The sequence below is a fragment of the Eschrichtius robustus genome, chromosome 2 (genome assembly GCF_028021215.1).
Source record: "Eschrichtius robustus isolate mEscRob2 chromosome 2, mEscRob2.pri, whole genome shotgun sequence".
NCBI classification, from domain to species: Eukaryota; Metazoa; Chordata; class Mammalia; order Artiodactyla; family Eschrichtiidae; genus Eschrichtius; species Eschrichtius robustus.
In genome coordinates, this window is record NC_090825.1 from 137,779,416 (window position 1) to 137,798,870 (window position 19,455).

Genomic DNA, 19,455 nt, shown 5'->3' on the forward strand with positions numbered 1-19,455 from the left:
GTAGGCACTACAGTCAATGATAGACAAGACACGTATCTTGCTCTCATGAAATCTGAAGTCTAAAGGAAGACAAACACAAACTATAGTTATCAAAATGGGTGGTAAGTGTTGTGATTAACATTTTTGGGAGGGCAAGTACGTGTCTGTCTTCCGTATCCCTATGATTTACTACAGTAGATGAAACAGGAGGCACTAAATAAATATTTTGAATTAATGAATAAAAAATAAATGAATCCAGCCTGGGTAATCAAGGAAGGATTGCTGCAGGGGTTGACTTTCATTTTGTCAATCTGTACTTATTGGGATCCAAGCAATCACTATTCTAGGCCCAGGACATTCAGAATAATAGACAAAGAACTTTCCCTCAAGAAATTCTCTCCCTACTATCATTAGAATGGAGGTTGGAGGATGTCAGGGAAATAGTATTTCAAGTGCAATAGCATGCATGCAATAGGACAAATATATACGATGGTTGCTGGGAGGAAGGAGTGCTTCCATTCTATTCTAATGCTAGTGACCTTGGTGTGTCACTGTATCCCTCTTTATATTCTAGTTCCCATGTCTGCAAAATGAGTGGCTTAGTTTGATGAACTTGGAGACCTTTTTCACTTTTGGTTTCCTAAATCAGCCTACCTACATTCTTGTTACTCAGAAAAGATATACAGTCCCAAAAGGGCAATAGGTGAGAAAGAGTGGTCCAACCCACCACCACCAAGCTGGCTGGACCTCATAAGTTGGGTTTATTAAAAGTCATCATTTCATGTTAGAGCTGCAAGTTTATCTGTACAAAATAAGATCTTTTCCTTGTCATTCCAATAATGGATATGGGGGGAGGGGGGAGGAGAATAAAGAGCAAATTCTCAAATGTGGGAGCTCAGTTTGATGTATGTTTTCCCCTCCACACTAAAACCCTGAACTACCCTTCCTCTGGGTCTCCTTTAGCTCATCAAAAATCCACCTTGATATATTTCTATGAGAAGAAACAAAGATCTTTTGTAAGGTCTTCAATCCCATATTTCACATCTCCTATAGAGCCTTGAAAACATTAAGATAAATGACATTGAGTGCTATTATCTCCCTGTTTCTGCCAGAAGACTAGGAATGGTGGCAGAAAAGTACACACACATTGAGAATGATTAGATAAAAAGCATCTTCTCCTACCTTAAAATTCTCTGTGGGAGAGAAGCAATTCAGATCACCTTCTAGAAGGTTAGAAGGTGTTTCCTCACTTGCATGTAACCAGCACATGTGTGGATACTCACTCACACACACTACCAGTGACCTCTTTCAGGTCAAATACCTCTAGATCACTTCAGTGCCATAGGAGGGAAGATACGAGGCTCAATCCAATACCTGGATTTTTCTCAGTGCAAACATATTAGAGGGACAGTCCCTTCATTGGAATCTGCCATCAGTTTGGGGGGAAAAATGAGTTGGAGACTTAGTTTGAAGTGGACTTATTCACCTGGCAGAGCAAACTTGTTACAAGGACACAGAAGGATGAGTCTAGTCAGCTTTCACATCCGATGCAACTCTCTGTTATCCATTCATTTATTCACTTATTCCTTCAACCATTTGCTCATTTACTCTGTTTGACACTGTGATTGGGCCTGGAGAAGAGAGATGAAGGACCCATAGTTCCTGAACTCAAGAAGCTCATGGTTGAGTGATATAAGTAGCTAATATGCATTGCGTTGTTCTAATCCTTACAACAGTCCGAGGTTGTAGGTATTATCATTATCTCCATTTTACAGGTGGGACGTAATTGAGGCCTAGAGAGGTTTAATAATTTTTCCAAGGTCACACAGCTAGGCAGTGGCAGAGCTGGGATTTGAACTTGGGAAGTCTAGCTATAGAGTGTGTGCTCTCAACCATATGACACACTAGTAATAGGCAAGATAGACATGTGAAAATGCAACAATGTGGTATAGCACAAAGCTTAAGGGGTGGATCCTGGAGATATACTGTGAGGTTTTGAATGCTGGTTTTACCACTTATTAACTGTGTGACCTTTATCTATTCATCCTTTCTCTTGTACTACTTGGAGATGATCAGAGGATCTACTTCATGAGTTACTGTGAAATTGAAATGAGAAAAATGCATGTAAACTGCTTACCAGAGTATCTGACATGTAAAAATTATATAATAAATATTAGATATTACTATTAATAATAATGATGAAGTTAGTACAAGAAAGCTACATGATGACACCTAAGAAGAAGTCATTTCTTCTTGAAGTATGAGGGAGGGCGGTTTGAAACTAGACCGCAGCCATGGCCCCCTGACTCATTCTAATATACCACATTATGCTTCCTAAGGAATTCTTTAAGGAAAGCCCACACAAAAATTATAATTGCAATTAAGGGCCATGACAATGTGACTTATACAGAGATGCAAAGTTGTTAAATTTGGCATTAGGTATAAGAATTATATCATGGCTATAAAATAAGAAGAATGTAATATAAAATGCTTTTTTAAAACACAACAATGATGACTGGAAAGTCGTCATATTTACCCAAGTCAATAGACAGGTGTGATCAAAGGAAACGTAGGTGAGTTTTGTCTAATAAGAATGTCTCTTTGTGAATGACTATTGTTTATTCTTAGAATGGATGACCAGGGAAAATTATAAGATCCTCTTTCCTAGAAACAGTCTTCTCTGGATGAGTTAAGGATGACTCTGCAGGGTTGAAATGAATGAGGAAAGCAACTGTTTTCACTGACCAGGGAGCAACAGTGGTGATCGACATTCACCAAAGGAGCCTCAGGACTTCTATTTTTGCAGCCTAATACATGATCTCCAGAGAAATAATATAACCATAAGATGTGAAAACAGGTTTGTAGGGTGGAAGGTGGAGAGGGAGATTTACATAGTCATCTGGTCAACCTAATCATATTTCAGATGAGGAGATAGGTCCAGAGGGGTTAAGTGGCCTAGAACTATAACCATTGTTTCCTTATTTCTATTTCAGTATTCTCTGAAGCAGATATTAAAATACCAGCCCCTCCCTCAATGACATTTTTTATTCCTCATTCCTTTGAAAAAGGTAGCATCTTAGAAAACACAAAGTTTAGAATACTTGAAAGGAAAGTGATAGCTTTACATGGAATCAGTATCCACTACAATTTTGTTAAAGAAATGAATGGAGCTAGAGAATACATTTCTATCCTTTCTACTTTTACACTGTAAATCTGTATGTGACTCAGACTTTTTTAGAAGAACTTTCATATCTGTTATTTCGTACTATCCTCACAGCATCCCAGGAAACAGTTAAGTAGCACACTATCCTTTTTACTGAATAAATGAGAAAACTGAAGTCAGATAAAGTTAAGCAAGGAATTTACTCTAAGTAACCAACATTTAAGAAAGTAAAGGATGGAAGCCAGATCTAAAGAAACCCTCAATGCTGCTTTACAAAATTATATTCCTACTTCTTTTCTTCTCTCTCTTTAATTTTGTATTGTGATGTATAAGAAATATTGTCACATCTAATTTACAAGCTTCCCTCAGGGTTACATGATGTGCAAGGATATTTGAATTACAATTCTTCTAGACTGTTAAATCAGAGGGAAATAATTTGACATGCTTAGTGCATAAGCACTTGATGTCTAGAGATACTCTTTCAATCCAATTTACATGACTTCTTTGTTGTGTTTTTCTTTCATTTTTAAACGATTAAAATGTGATTCTGATTTTGCCACCTTTTGCTTTCCTTATTTAAATGTTATTGATGGAAATAATCAATAAATAATATATAATAAGAATACATAAAAGTTTTATTTGAGCCAAACTGTGGACTATAGCCTGGGAGACACAGATTCAAGAAGTGCTCAAATTGTGCTCTGCCAGACTACAAAAATGGGGGAGGCTTATAAAGGCAAAAACTGCAAAATTACATAAGTTGTTTGTCAGAAATTATAGATGTAGCTGGCAAGAAGTAAGGATGTTTATTAAGCAAGGGTTGGTTGGGGTCCGAAATGGATGCATAGTTACACGGGGAGAACTTGAGACCATAAGGTTGCAGCCGGCAGCTGCTAGCAGATATTATTTTGAGAACGGCTAGAGGTGTCCTTGAGTCTGGTAGAGTTCAGAAAATTGAAATTCTCAGTGATATAGGAATATATCTGAAACCACATCCACAATGGCCACCCAGATCCATTTTGGATGCCTGAACCTCAGTTATTCCATTTAGATTTTTAAATGCATTCTTTTCTTTAATGGTTAAAGTAGACATACAATGCATGCTTGATAGGCCACAAGACAGGCTGTTCTGGTTAGCAATAAGTATCAACCAAATCATGTATAAGCCAGAATGACTTCCCCATACCTCAACATATGAAAATTTCTTCCATCAACATTTTGTACCAAAACTTCTTAGATTTTGTTTAATTCAGGAAGGTGACGTCAAAAGATTTGAAGTTTTCCTCTACTTTTTCTAATTTGTTAGTGAGGAAGTGGTTTATAAAACAAATATAATGTCACATGATAGCTTCTCCAAAAAAATAATCTTTGCAGAATCTTCCTAAAATGTCACATTGTGAACAACAAAAGATGATAATGGAATACATATAGACACTCACCTTTCTGGCATTATATGAGAGATGGAATTTTTTCTTTGAGCTGATGACATTTTGCAGGCTACAATTGAATGAATGGTTAGGAATAATAATGTGTACTCCTGGGAGGTGAGATGTAACCTGACTATGTCTACCCAAGGCTACATTTTAGCAGAGTCCCAGGAAAAAATGTGTTTTTTTGCATTTTTCTCAAATTTGAATCACTTGTGTATTTCAGATGACCTTGGAGACATTATCCAATTTATCTACAGAAAATAGAAAAAAATTAGATAACATTTTATTTACCTTTCAAAAAAGAGATGCTAGTGGACGTTAATTGCAATGAGTATTCTTAAGCCTCATTCATCCCTTTTTACCATAGGCAGGTGCTGAATATTTAGGATATGTAAAGCCATGCTATACTCAAAGAACTATCTCTCTTCTTAATTAGCTTTCAGTTTGGTGGAGGGGTATAAGTACATAAATAACTAAAATTAAAAGTATACAATATATTTATAAGTGTAAACAGAAGCTGTAAATAAATTTGAAGTTACTTAATATTGATCAGTAAATGGCAGGTGTTATCATGAAAACATAAATGAATATATCGAGGATTTCCTACTATAGAGAGTATAGGGGTCATTTCTTCTACCAATAATTCTACCAACTCTGACTGGAGAAACGAGAGGAAAAAATGGAGAAAGGAACTAAAATTTATCTTAAAACTCTTATGTAGAATGATCTTAACTAGAGCCCTTATTCTTTATTCTCCAAACAATACACTTATCACTATTTTATAATGAGGAAACTGAGGATCAGAGAGTTTAAGAGCGTTTAAGGCTACACAGCAAGAAAATAGCATATCTGGGTTTTGAACCCAAATTCATTTGCTTCTAAAGCTAATAAAGTCTCCCCATACAGTACATTTCTTCCTCTTCTACTACGGACTGAGCCCAACCCATATATGAACAACATATTCGGCTATAGAAGAGGTCAAGTAGGGAATTTTGTTGATCAGATTACTGAGATATGAAAATGTGTGGTGAGACATGAGATGTGATACTGAAACGCGTATCCGAGCTAGGATGTGGAGAGTGTTGAATACTGGTTAGGGAGTTTGCTTGTTAGTATGTAACACTGGAGACATTGTTGATTATCATCACATTGTGGGAAAGGAGAGTGGCTACTAGTGGCATCTAGTGGGCAAGAGGCAAGGTATGTGGCTAAATATCCTACATTACACAAGACAGCTCCCACAATAAACAATTCTCTGTTCTGAAATGTCAGTAGTACTGAGGTTGAGAAACCCTGATGTGGATAATGGGAATCCATTAAGGTGTTTTAAGGTATGTACGTATGCTTTAAAACAATCACTCTGACCTCAAATTTAGGGAAAATTGTAGTTTAGGACCTGACTGGAGACAAACAAGACAGTTCATAGATTATGGTAGATTTACACTGTAAATCTGCAAAGGAGATAAGAGCAATGACCATGAGATAAGAGATAAACTGAAAGATACTGCACAGGTGAAATTAAAATTGTGATGATCACTGATTCCTTTCTCTCTCTTCTGGAAGTCCTACTTAACATCCAAGGATTAATTCCAGGTTTTTATCAATAGCCTGAGTGAATAGACAGATGAGAGTGCCATGAATTTAGAAATGGACGCTAAGTGGAAAAGAAGCCCTGCTATATGCTAGTCATTATTTTTTATGGAAAAGTTTAAGTAATATCACTTTTGAACACATTTAGTTGGTGATATCAATGAAAAATCAGTAGCTATGAAATGTCTAGTAGATATTTGGAAATACAGTGGTTTTTGAGAGCAATGTCACTTAGAGATGTAGATTCCCGCAGCCATCTGGATAAAAATGACATTAAGAGCAGGGGTGAGAAGGAAAATCCCTTATTAGAGTCAAGAAAAAAAAAAATAGAGATGACAGCTAAAGACAGAACTATACCAGGAACCTCTACATTTGCTTTGCAGAAAGATGAATATTAGTGCCCAAGAGACAGGAAGAACTCATAACTCTCTGACTGAAATATCCAGTGAGTTAGCAAAAGAAACTGAAAATGAGAGCTAAAAGGAGAATGTGAGTTTAGAGAGTGCTATCGAGATGGTAGGGGCAGTCAGCACTGCTTAATTTTTAGTGCTACAAAGAAGGTGGTCAGTGGGCTTGAAGATTGAGATCTCCTTTAAGACTGAGATGTTCAGTTATGGATATTAAGAGATCATGAGCACTTTTAACCACATTATAGGGGCTGAAGCTGGATGGCCATGAGCTGAGACATAAATCACAGGTTGAAGAGAGAAAAGTTTGGAGTTGAAGGGAAGGAGGAAGATAGAGAAATGTGAATACCACAGAAAGCAATATTTTCTTAGTAAGAATACACCTATTTTTCTCCTACCCACACACAGATAACTAAGTACGTATTCAGAGTGAGTAAAGCTAAAAACTTCTAAGGCTTGCAATTAAGAAATAACATCAACTAAAAACAAAAAACACCTCCTACAATTTGGGTTGTGTGTTTATTTCTTTGGGCCTCTAATCAAATCAGACTTTGACATATATAAAGACCATGGAGAGTTCCTAGCTACTCCATTATTTCCCAGACTGGTCTAGGAATTGGAACAAGCTCAAAAGCTAGTGACAAATAGGATTTTTCTGCCCTCACCTTAAAGAATGGTTTGTGTGTACAGGTGGGACCTGAAGAGCTGCATGTTTCGAAACCTTCCCAGGTGATTGTGATGAAGGTGCTCCTCAAAACAAATTTTGAGAGTTCTATCACACTCTTCTCATTTTGATAATCAGGGTAAGCCAAATCCAAGGTCAGAGAGCTACCGAAAGAAAGTGCAGGAGCTGTAATTCCACTCCCCTGACTTGGACACCAAAGCTCCTCCATTAGACAGCCTGACTCTTTTCTGCAGAGGACAAACTGGGGATCTGGTGTCTTCTAATCCACGGGTGTACATCATCAGGATCTCGCACATTGCCTTCAGGGTTATTAAAGCCAATCTGTAAATATATGCTCAGATTTGTCTCTTAAATGTACCAGGTACCGGGATTAGGACATAAGAAAATCGATGAGATCTCTGGCACATCAATCTCATCCTCAGTGCCACTTTGGTGTTTGGTTTTTTTAAAAACTTTTATTGGCGTATAGTTGATTTACAATGTTGTGTTAGTTTCAGGTGTACAGCAAAGTGAATCAGTTATACATATACATATATCCACTCTTTATTTTTTTTTTTAGATTCTTTTCCCATACAGGCCATTACAGAGTATTGAGTAGAGTTCCCTGTGCTGTACAGCAGGTTCTTATTAGTTATCTATTTTATATACAGTAATGTGTTATGGTGTGTTTTTTAAATGTCTCTTTTCTTCCCTGGATAAAAGCTTTCCAGATGTCACGTGGAGAAAGGCTATGTCTAACCTCCAGGTTCTTGCTGCTGATGCAAAAACTCAGAGATAATTTCTTTTCAAGGTCAAATTGCTCACCTTACTGTCTGTTTCACCCTCCAGGAGAATATGTTGTTATGACCACTCATTTCCACCTGAAGAGAAAGATTGGCTATTTTGTTATTCAAACATACCTGCCATGCATAATGACGGTTATTCTCTCCCAAGTCTCGTTCTGGCTCAACAGAGAGTCTGTACCAGCAAGGACTGTCTTTGGTAAGTGCCAATCAAGACGCCCATGCAAGGGTCTGGCGGGCAAGTTGTATCATATCTGTGACATTGCAGATAGAATGAAAAAAATAATAATACATTAAAATCTGAAGTTAGTACAATAGGTAGGAATGTTCAAGGAATTACCATTCTCGTTATGACATGATTGTAAAAAAATTCTTTTTTTAAAATAGCAAGCTGTTTTAGTGCATGTTAATCGATGGGATTAATGAACACTTGATTTGCTATTTTAGGAGAAAAATGGAATGAAGCAGGCATAAAATGCATGTGATAGATTAAAATGCACACATAGAAACATTAATACTTAAATCATACATTTAGAATCATTTAGAATCTAATGATTCTAAAACATTAATACTTAAATCATACATTTAGAATCATTTAGAATCTAATGATTCTAAAACATTAATACTTAAATCATACATTTAGAATCATGTGTCAGTGTATTTTTTGAGAATCTGAGAAAATATAGTATCAGCAGAACTACTTCCTTACATATATGAAAGCAAGTGGTCCTTATGTAGAAAGAACTCATTGATGACCATGATACCAGTACAGGAATATCTCATTTTACCCAATGTGTGCACTTCTGAAGAGTTACAAATATTTTTTTCTATGAAAATATTTTAAATGCCTTAGATGCTTTAAGTCAGTCTAATGGAAAAATGTTTAAAGGGTAATAACTTTTTACTAATAGGAAAACTCACTCCCTAATTTATAATTTTAGAAGTTTGTATTTCATATAAAGAGGCATTTCCTGCCTGTATCATAGTACACTGTCTTAAGTGTACTTTTCAGACTGATGAAAACAAGATTTCATCACCAAAAACTTATTGATTCATTCATTCACTCATTCAATCACTGACTTTTTCTTTGAAATCTACTATGAGGTCCTACTATGTTCTATGCATGGAATGTAGCTGTTACCCTAACATAAACCATTCTTTTCATGAATGTTAAATTCTGGAGCTTAAAATTTGAATAACAATAAAATCATGCAGAATACTTACTGAATGCTTTTATATCAGGCTTTGTTCTATGAAACAACCCTATATTATCTTATTTAACACTAAAAGAATCCTCTGTAATATTATCCCTGTGGTGTAGACAAGAAAGCTAAGGAGCGAGATATAAAGTAACTTGCCCAAGTTCAGAAGCTATGAGGTGAAGAAGTCTGGAGTAAGACCCAGCCTCTTAGCTCTAGAGCCTGTGCGCTTAATGATGATGAGGTACAACTACCCATGTACTGCCTGCTGCAATGACAAGGCATGGAATGGGGTTGTCGTGGGCAACATAATTCATCTGGAAATTATAACCACATATTTAATTGGTGAAAGGTACAATTGTCAAGGTTCATTCCAAAAATATCAACTAGGCACATGCTATGTTTAAAACCCTTTACTACAAAACAGAAGACTTCAGGTGCTTACAATCTAAACTGAGGATTATTCTTGTGCAGAGAATATGCACAATATGCCCTGTGGCATCAGTCATCTCAGGAAAAAAAGCAAGACTCTGTTACAAGGGCCCAGAAAAACATCTTTTCTTTTGAACTTAGCAAGGTGCTTCTGGGTTGGAAACCACGAAATCTTTGCTGTGACATTAGCCTAAGAACACAGCTAAATCAAGACCCAGAATGATTCCACCTGCAGAGCAAAAGAGTAGTTCATTTAAAACTCTTTTTTTCCCTTAACACAATTTGTAAATATTAACTAGTGTTTACGCCACTTATTAGAACTGAAGATTGAACTCTTGTCAGATGCTCACTTCTATATTTGTATGTAGTTTGAGCCCTTTATTCACTTGAATTTTTTTTAAATGAGAACAAAAGACATGGACTTTATGTTTTATGTTTATTTTTGTAGAATGAGCCCAGCACTATAGTGAAAATGATTTTTTTTTAAAGAATCAACTTTATTTATTATTATTTTTTTTTAAATTTTTATTTATTATTTATTTATTTATTTATGGCTGTGTTGGGTCTTCGTTTCTGTGCGAGGGCTTTCTCTAGTTGTGGCAAGTGGGGGCCACTCTTCATCGCGGTGCGCGGGCCTCTCACTGTCGCGGCCTCTCTTGTGGAGCACAGGCTCCAGACACGCAGGCTCAGTAATTGTGGCTCACGGGCCTAGTTGCTCCGTGGCATGTGAGATCTTCCCAGACCAGGGCTCGAACCCGTGTCCCCTGCATTGGCAGGCAGATTCTCAACCACTGCGCCACCAGGGAAGCCCCGTGAAAATGATTTTTTAAAATGCTCACTTCCCCCGCCTCGGTCCCCAACAAATCCTACCCTTCCTGTTTGGAAATCCCCTAAAGCACTTTGGAATGTTTTATAAGTCAAAAACCTTGTTCTTAACATTTTCAAAAGTCTGCTATCTCAGCCGACTCATGCCCTTTTGGTAAACATAACTGCATACCTGTAAACTCAACCATGGCAAGTGTTTCTGTGTATCAAGTTATATATTTCTAATGTTTTAAGTTCAATAAAATCACAAATACAATTTTCTGAGACCTTCAGCCTTCTAACATTTATTTATTAGTACACGTCTCTATTCCTTCTAGTGTGCGCTCAGCACATTCCTCTGAGCTGTGGGGAATGCCTGAGAGGGTCATGGGTATTTAAAGAAAAAATACCAAAGGGAAAAAATAAAGCAAAAGTTGTACCTTATAACAGTTTATTAAATGGCATCCAAAATGCAACAAAGCTGGAGCCATTTCATGTCTTAAAACATCATCTTCTTGACCTTCCATGCTCTTTCTCATTTGGAGGCTGTGGTCATGTAATTTTGCTGCCAGATAGACCCAAGTTTTAGGTTCAATCTTCAGTCTTCTAAGTGTCAGTTGCCTATAAAATGCGAGTACAATTAAAATAAAATAGTGCCATTTAAAAGATTAGGTGAGAAAAATAAAATAAAATTTGGAAATTGTCGGGCTCAATACTTGAAACTTAATAGATACTCAACATATTTTTGGTTTTTTCCCTTTCCCTATAGCAGGAATTGTAAGACAACACACACACACACACACACACACACACACCTCTCTTTATGTTATTCTTAACTGTTTTTAATTTATGGATACATTTTTTTTAAGAACACTCATTCCCCAATTACTTTTAACAGTTGGTTGCCCACATAAACCAAAATTCAAATAAAAAATGGAATTCACTTTAGTGGGGATTTATCCAAAAGGACTGAAGCTGTCAATAATAAGTTATTAACTTTGGGGCTTCCCTTGTGGCACAGCGGTTAAGAATCCGCCTGCCAATGCAGGGAACACATGTCCGAGCCCTGGTCCGGGAAGATCCCACATGCCACGGAGCAACTAAGCCAGTGCGCCACAACTACTGAGCCTGTACTCTAGAGCCCACGAGCCACAACTACTGAGCCCACACTCTAGAGCCCATGCTCCACAACAAGAGAAGCCACCTCAATGAGAAGCCCATGCACTGTAACAAAGAGTAGCCCCCACTCACCGCAACTAGAGAAAGCCTGCGCGCAGCAGCGAAGACCCAACACAGCCAAAAAATAAAAAAATGTTATTAACTTTGCCCTTAGTAAGTATCAGGCTAAGTGCTAAACACTTTATTACATTATTTTATTTAATACTCACAATAGCCCTCTGAGTTAGACTTATTAAAATTAATTTATAAGGAAATAATTACAAAAAATCCAGAAGCTCAGAGCTGTGAGGCAATTTTCCCAACATCACTCAGCAGTTACAGAGCTGGGATTTGAAACTGGGTTGCTCTGTTCTCCAAATACTGACATTTAATTACCTTGCTCTTTGCTCAAGTTAATATTGATGTGTAAATTTGGGGGCTATTGTCCCGCCAATATTCCTTAAACCATTTGTTGGTTACATAATATGGTTAATGCCCCAGAACTTTCTGCAACACCTCCAATGTTCATGGTAAGTCTATTTTCTACAACTGTGACCATGTATCAAAAATATGTTAATAAAAATCTCAGTGTTTCTTCTTAGTCCTATCACTTTCTAATAGACTTACAAAGATCATCTATCTTGATAATCGCGGCAACTAGGGAATATTGGATGGTTTAAAACAGCTTAGACAAATTAGCCACCTACCAGCTGTGTAACCCTGCTGATTCTCTAAAATTAATCAAAAGGGGGAATCATAGGTATGAGTTTTAGACACATGGGATGACAATATCTTCTGTGGCAATAATTTACTTATCTTTAAAATGCTTTCACATATTATTATATTTAATCCTCAAATAATCTTGTAAATGTGCAGAACTTTTCCTCTCTTAGAATTTCAACAATGATGTAGACAATCAAGAGAATGAAGTTTAAATCATCACTTTTACAGTTATGGAGACTGAGGGCCCTAGAAGTTAACTTGCTTACTCAAGGCTATAGAGCTAAGAAGTAGTGAGGAACTAGTTACTGGAAGAGGTTAAGATTTTTTCAACACCATGCAACCTAAGCCACCCCCACTGGGTTACTGTGATTTTTTTTCATACATTTTCAAATGGCTTAAAAGGGAACTTACAGTATTCTAACTAGTTTAGTGCATTACATATAGTAGGTTGATAATATTAATTTGTTAAATGAACATTAATGGATGTCATCATTCACATACCAACTCATATAATAATCTAAGTAAACTAAAAGCAACTGACTTGAAAATTGCTTTGAATATAGGTGATTTTAATCAGTAGGGATAGATTCACAGAATAGGGAAGATAGGGCAGAGAGAGTAAGACTGTGGACATTTGAATCAGATGAATGTGTTCAAATTTGGTTTTGCTACTTCTGAGCTATGTGACCTCAAGCAAGTTACACGCAACTTATTTCAGGAACATCTTCAAAAGAGCAGCTATTTGAAGAATCAGGAAAATATAGTATAAAGGCCAAAGAGTTAATAATGTAACAAGATATTATCCTAAAATAATTTAATTATCTATCAATGATGAATTATCAAAAAGTTATTGGTTTCTTGGATTGTATATTCAAAGTACACAGGTAGAATATTAAACAGAGCTGAGGATCCTGAGATTACTTATGGATCAAGAACAGTGAAGATACCTGCTTTCCTTTTCCTAGAGTTGGGGACAGTGAAGGAATATTATTTCCTTTCCTACCCAGGACACCATGTTCAAGACGCCTATTTACAGGAGTTCACTATCTTACTAACAGCTTCTCAACAGCAGAGGAGTTTATCCCTCCAAAATCTCTCCATCAATACTGCCATACCATGAACTGCAAACTACACTGGGGTTAAATTAAAACTCATCCACCCCAAACCAAAATGGGATGAACTTGAAAACACACTCTGTCTGTGTTTCCCTTTACATAAGTAGGCTGACCTCAGCGATGAAAGTTTGTAGTATGAACCTACAAATTCACTTTCTTTCTTTACAGGAGTAACAACTGTGCTCACCATGACAACTTTGAGTATCAGTGCCAGAAATTCTCTCCCTAAGGTGGCTTATGCAACTGCTATGGATTGGTTTATTGCAGTGTGCTACGCCTTTGTATTCTCAGCTCTAATTGAGTTTGCCACAGTAAACTATTTCACCAAAAGAGGTTATGCATGGGATGGCAAAAGTGTGGTTCCAGAAAAGGTAAATGCTTTAATATTTCCTGTGATATAGCACTATTATGTCTTTTTAAACATATAGGATGGGATGTTTGGACTTGGGGGAATGGATGAAGAATGCAGAGAGAGGGTAAAGAGGATTCTTTGTTTCTTATGTCACAAATGATTAAGTGCTGTGAGAATTTTGTTATTGCTAAGGAAAGGTTGTTTCAGTGGATAGATGTTCAGAGTAGAAGAAATGAGATAAAGGAGAAACACAAAGGTAAACATCTCTCCTCAAATATGCTTTCCTATGGTCCCCATTGATGTGAGAACAGTTTTAACAAACCTGACATTAGGAGCAATTATGCCATTATAATTTTTGTAACTTGAAAATTATAGTCTTCTGGTTGTTTTCCAAGCCTAATAACTTTGGTCATAAATGTTATTACTTTAATGGCTCAATTGAATTGAGCTTGCAAAATGTATTATCTCTAATTTTCACTAAAGGGTAGGAAACACATTTTCTTTTTCCAAAATAGAGGTTTGCTTTAAGAAACGTAACACACAGAATTCACAGAAAAATTCTTCACTATAGAAAATTATCAAGTCAAGAATATCACTGTTCTTCTCAATTAGAACCTACTTTAGAGTGGATTTTAAAGCATAGTTGGGAGGGACTTCCCCCATGGTCCGGTGGTTAAGACTCTTCCTTCCAATTCAGGTGGTGAGGGTTCCATCCCTGGTCAGGGAACTAAGGTCCTGCATGCTGCAGGGTGCAGCAAATAAGTAAATAAATAAATAAGTAAATAAATAAATAAGTAAATAAATAAAGCACAGCTGGGGAGGATATTTCTACTTCTGGGGTTTGAAGGAAAAATATGTCAAAATGCAAGGGAGCCTTGGGATGGTGGAAAGAAGGGCAAAGTCAGAGACAAAGAGATTCTAAGTCATCTAGAAGTAATCTAGGAGGAATCACTCTACAGCAAATATAGAATTCTAGTGTCTTGAGTCAGTCCCTAAATATACAGTTCTGTGGTCAAATACACTTGAATAATTCTGCATACTGTCACCAAGTCACAGTATATTAAAGAGTCTGAGAGGGTGTGTAGTAAAGAAATCCATTTAATGATGTTTTTCCCATAGCTCCACAAATATACTAGAAAAGAGGATCCTTTGTGTTGGAAACATCTACCACATTTAATAGAATCTAAAGTGTTGCTGATTATACGATGTACCACTAATATACGTATACATAAGAAAGAAAATATGCTGCCAAGCAAAAGCTCTTTGAGCTTTACCTTTCAGCCACAGGTGAATCAGTTGAACACCTCAATGATCTTGTACGCAAGCAACAGCATAGAAGGTTCTGTATCACATGCACTATCACAACCAAAATGGGCCAGAACCAGTCCTCAAAATTCACCTTGCCTTGAAACATCCTTGCCCAGTATAAAAAAATCTCTGAATTTTCAAATCAAGAGCCTTGGCTCAGGTTCAGTAAAGAGGAGACAAGACAAAAGGGACTGCATTTACCAGTTGGAGAAAGGGGTGAGAGAGTGGAGAGAGCGTTTTGTCTAATACTTACCTTAGCCATTGATGGCCTCCATTTGTCCTAGAACAGAAGGGCAGTCCCAAAGGAAAGAGCACCAAAACTGAAGATGAGTGATCATAAGACACTACCAATTGTAAGACATAGCCCAAAGTCATAGATGTGGACATTTAAAAAATGCACATCTTAGAATCACTGGCATACTCTATTATAAAGTTCTTCAGAATTAATTATATGCAAACATCGGTGACATGCAACTGAAAAATGAAATGCAAGCACTGGGAAAAGTTGCTTTTCTATCTTAATCCTTTCTTTCCATGCTGCAAGAGGCCAATGTCTTTCTGATTGTGGCTCATCAGTATCAGCTGTCAATGACTTGTTAGATGAATTGAACTTGATCTGAAAGCATAGAATTTGGGTTGAGGCATTGGTGAGCTCATAGTTGAGTTTGTATTTCTCTCTTTCTGACCGTATGTTAGTCTTTCAAGTGCTGTGTCTCAAATAAAATATTTCAATCTCTATCAATCTACAGTCCGTGTTATTCAGTGTACATATATAGATATAGGTATGGTCATATCTACATCTCTCTCTCTATATATATATTTTTTATGTATATATATAGATAGATAGATGCATATACATAATGCCTATATCTGTCATCCTAATGAGAAAGAGAATATTTTTTATAATTTATCTATGTCTCTGTAAAAATCTTCCCCAGGGCTTTGCCAGTTTGATTAGCTTATAATAAGGAGATTGATCACAGTGTGATCCAGGTCTCATTTTGACATTCAGAGAGAATAAATAACATATTTCTCCTGTGACCAGGTGAGTGTTTTCAGGAGAGGTAAAATTTCAATCTCTGACATGGTATAACTTCAACAAAAAAAAAAGAAAATCCCCATAGGGCATCATGTTTTCAAGCAAGCATATAGTAGCCTTCTTAAGATTCATCCTCATATGTTTAATTGCTGAAAGAAATACCAACTTCTTGATGAATATGGGGGAGCTCAATATTTTCAGAAATGAAAAAAACTATATTATTTCCTGAGAAACCAACCAGATATTTCTAAATATCCTTTTCAACATGATGCTGCAAAAAGAAAGAAAGAAAGAAAACACTTAAGTTGAGAAAACTTAGTATTAGGGTATTATGATAAATTGGCAGTGGGAGAGACGAAATCTACCAATAATACAAACTCTTCTCCAAGAATTGTTCCTGTGGCAGATTATTCATTTCAGTTTATCTAATAAGGTGTCTGTCACTCAACAAATTTTGTTTAGATTAGAACCCATTGCCTCTCTTAAACATCAGAGTGCATATACATTTTATCTAAAGGACATATATGCTTTTCAATGTATCCTTTAATATTAGATCTGCTATTTTCTAAGCAGTGGACTCAATACAAGTTCAGTCTGGCTGTTTGTGTTGAAATAATTCATATAAATTTTTGACTTGTAGTCATTTGGACCACATTCAGAGAGAATCAATTTTACTCATTTTATTTTTATACAAATAATTACAGAAATTTCTGTCAATCCTCCTAAAGCTTAAACAAATCTGCCTTCACTATGAAATGGGTGTATACTTGGACTAAGTGACCTTACTTTTAATGGTGTAATACTAGGAGAAAAAAAAATCTGGGCTTTTTTTTTTTTAAGTCCCAGTGAATATATGCTTAAGGATTTGGAGAGGAGAAAAGGTAGCAGATAGGTCATGGAGTTGGATAATAAAGAAATTAACCTGTTAAAATTGCACCTTGTGAGTGAGAAGTATCAGCTCTTCTAGAAGTAATATTTTATTCTGATTTGATATTAAAAATACAGATTGTCCAGAGTATATCGAGGCTGGTTGGTCAAGTTTAGCTGCTCAGGAACATTCTCTGTGTAGTTTTTTCACAATGTCAATAATCAGGCTTCACTTCCCTAGGAGTTCTGATTCAAAATGCAAGATTGTGCCCAAGACATTTACACTTAAAAAAATTTTAACTGGTGATTTAGTGTGCACAAAAAAACAAGGCTCACTCTTCTAGACTAGTGCTATCCAGCAGGAATATAAGTGAGCCACAAATGTGAGCCATATATATAATTAACATATTTCTGGCAGCCTTATTTAAAAAGTACAAACCAGTGAAATTAAGTTTAATAATGTACTTTAGCCAATATATCAAAAATATCCTCTTTAAATGTAAATAATTCTAAACATTATTTAGGAGAAATATTGCACTTTTTTTAAATTTTTCATACTAAGCCTTCAAAATCCTATGTGTACTTTATACTTCCAGAACATCTCAAATTAGACTAGCCACATTACAAGTGCTCAATAGTCACAAGTTACTAATGGCAACTGTATCAGAGCACATAGCTCTAAACAATGATACACTTTATTGCTGAGAAATGTCTGTATGACAGAAACTCTAAGAAATACTGCACTTGTCAACTACTGCACAGAAAACGTTGATAAGCAGCTAACTCTGAGCAAGAATTGAATTCAGGATATCCTGACTACCCCTGCTTTGTCATTTCCCCATTGGAAACATGGGGAGAAGGAGCAAATAATAATTAGCTCAGCAATTTTTCACTGCAAAACAAACTATCCCAAAACTTAGTGACCTAAAACAACCACCAAGCATTTTGGGCTGGGAAAAACCTGATGGTATTTCTATTAGTCTGACCTGGGCTCATGCCAAAAAGTCCTTGATACGTGGTCATACTTGGTCCTGCCCAAAACATCCATAAGACGTTTGGTCCACACCAAAGGACTTTGTTATTTGATCCTGTCCAAAACCATTTGGCATGGACCCGATATGCTCATGGACATTTTGGATAGGAGCACATTTCAAGGACTTGGCGTAAACCAAATGTCTTACGGACCAACTGTCTTATGGACATTTTGGACAGGAACAAATGTCCTGCAAGGTCACTTGTCAATCTTATAACTAGATGTTTGTATCTGCGTTTTTCATTTTTCCTCAAAATACAGTCGTAAATTACATTCCTTAGATTTTAAATAAAGCACATGTTTGAGTTCTAAAGTAAAGGTCACTTTGCTCAGCAACTTATAAACGTGCTTCCCACAGTGCTTCCTAAACAAAATACTTTTACTCTTTCCTTCTACAGCCAAAGAAAATGAAGGATCCTCTCATTAAGAAAAATAACACTTATGCTCCGACAGCAACCAGCTACACACCTAATTTGGCCAGGGGTGACCCCGGCTTAGCCACCATTGCTAAAAGTGCAACCATAGAACCAAAAGAAGTCAAGACGGAAACAAAACCACCAGAACCGAAGAAAACCTTTAACAGTGTCAGCAAAATTGACCGACTGTCAAGAATAGCCTTCCCGCTGTTATTCGGAATCTTTAACTTGGTCTATTGGGCTACATATTTAAACAGAGAGCCTCAGCTAAAAGCCCCTACCCCACATCAATAGGTCCTGTCATTCACATTCTGTTGTTCAGTCCTCTGCACTGGGAATTGCTTTCTGTTCTCAACGCAGTAATTCCCATCTGCTTTATTGCCTCTGTCTTAAAGAATTTGAAGATTTCCTTATTTCCATAATTCATATAAGAACAACAGACCCCTGTCTGGCAGTCCAGAGCAGAGCATACAGCTGAGAGACAGGATTCTGAAAGAGGGAGCAAGAGAGAAAAATCATGACAGAAGGAGACAGAAGGGAAGAGAGAGGAAAGGTGGGGGAAGTAGGTCCAAAGACATGAGGAAAACAGAAGAAAAATCAAACTTAACTCTATAACTCTGGGTCATTTGTAGATATATATTTCCAAATATTCTAGAAAAAAAGATACTGTATATGTCAAAAATATTTTTATGTGAAGGTGTTTAAAAGAATAAATTATAAATGTTTAATGAAGAAGCATTTTAAAAAATCTATGTCTTTATTGCACAAACTACAATGTGCTTCTTACATTTCTGTTTTGTTTTTTAAACCGATGTATAGCTTTAACATTCTGTTTCCAAAGCTAAAGATCCCCATTCTTTCTCCTTTTAAGAAATGCCTAATGCATTATTTTGTTGTTAAATGCTATTTTAAAATTTATGGAAATTGCATTGGCAAATGTGCAGTTACTCACTGTAGAGCACATTTAATCCAA

At 36.4% G+C, this 19,455-nt stretch overlaps 1 protein-coding gene across 1 annotated transcript in view; it reads left to right on the forward strand.

Annotated features, from left to right (window-relative positions):
* Positions 1-18,776, forward strand: part of GABRA1 (gamma-aminobutyric acid type A receptor subunit alpha1) — a 53,974-nt gene extending 35,198 nt beyond the window's left edge. The window contains exons 7-9 of the mRNA XM_068534585.1: positions 8,083-8,235; positions 13,636-13,838; positions 18,465-18,776. Of these exons, the coding sequence (XP_068390686.1) occupies positions 8,083-8,235; positions 13,636-13,838; positions 18,465-18,776 (668 nt within the window). The remainder of the gene's footprint in view (positions 1-8,082; positions 8,236-13,635; positions 13,839-18,464) is intronic.
* Positions 18,777-19,455: the final 679 nt, after the last annotated feature.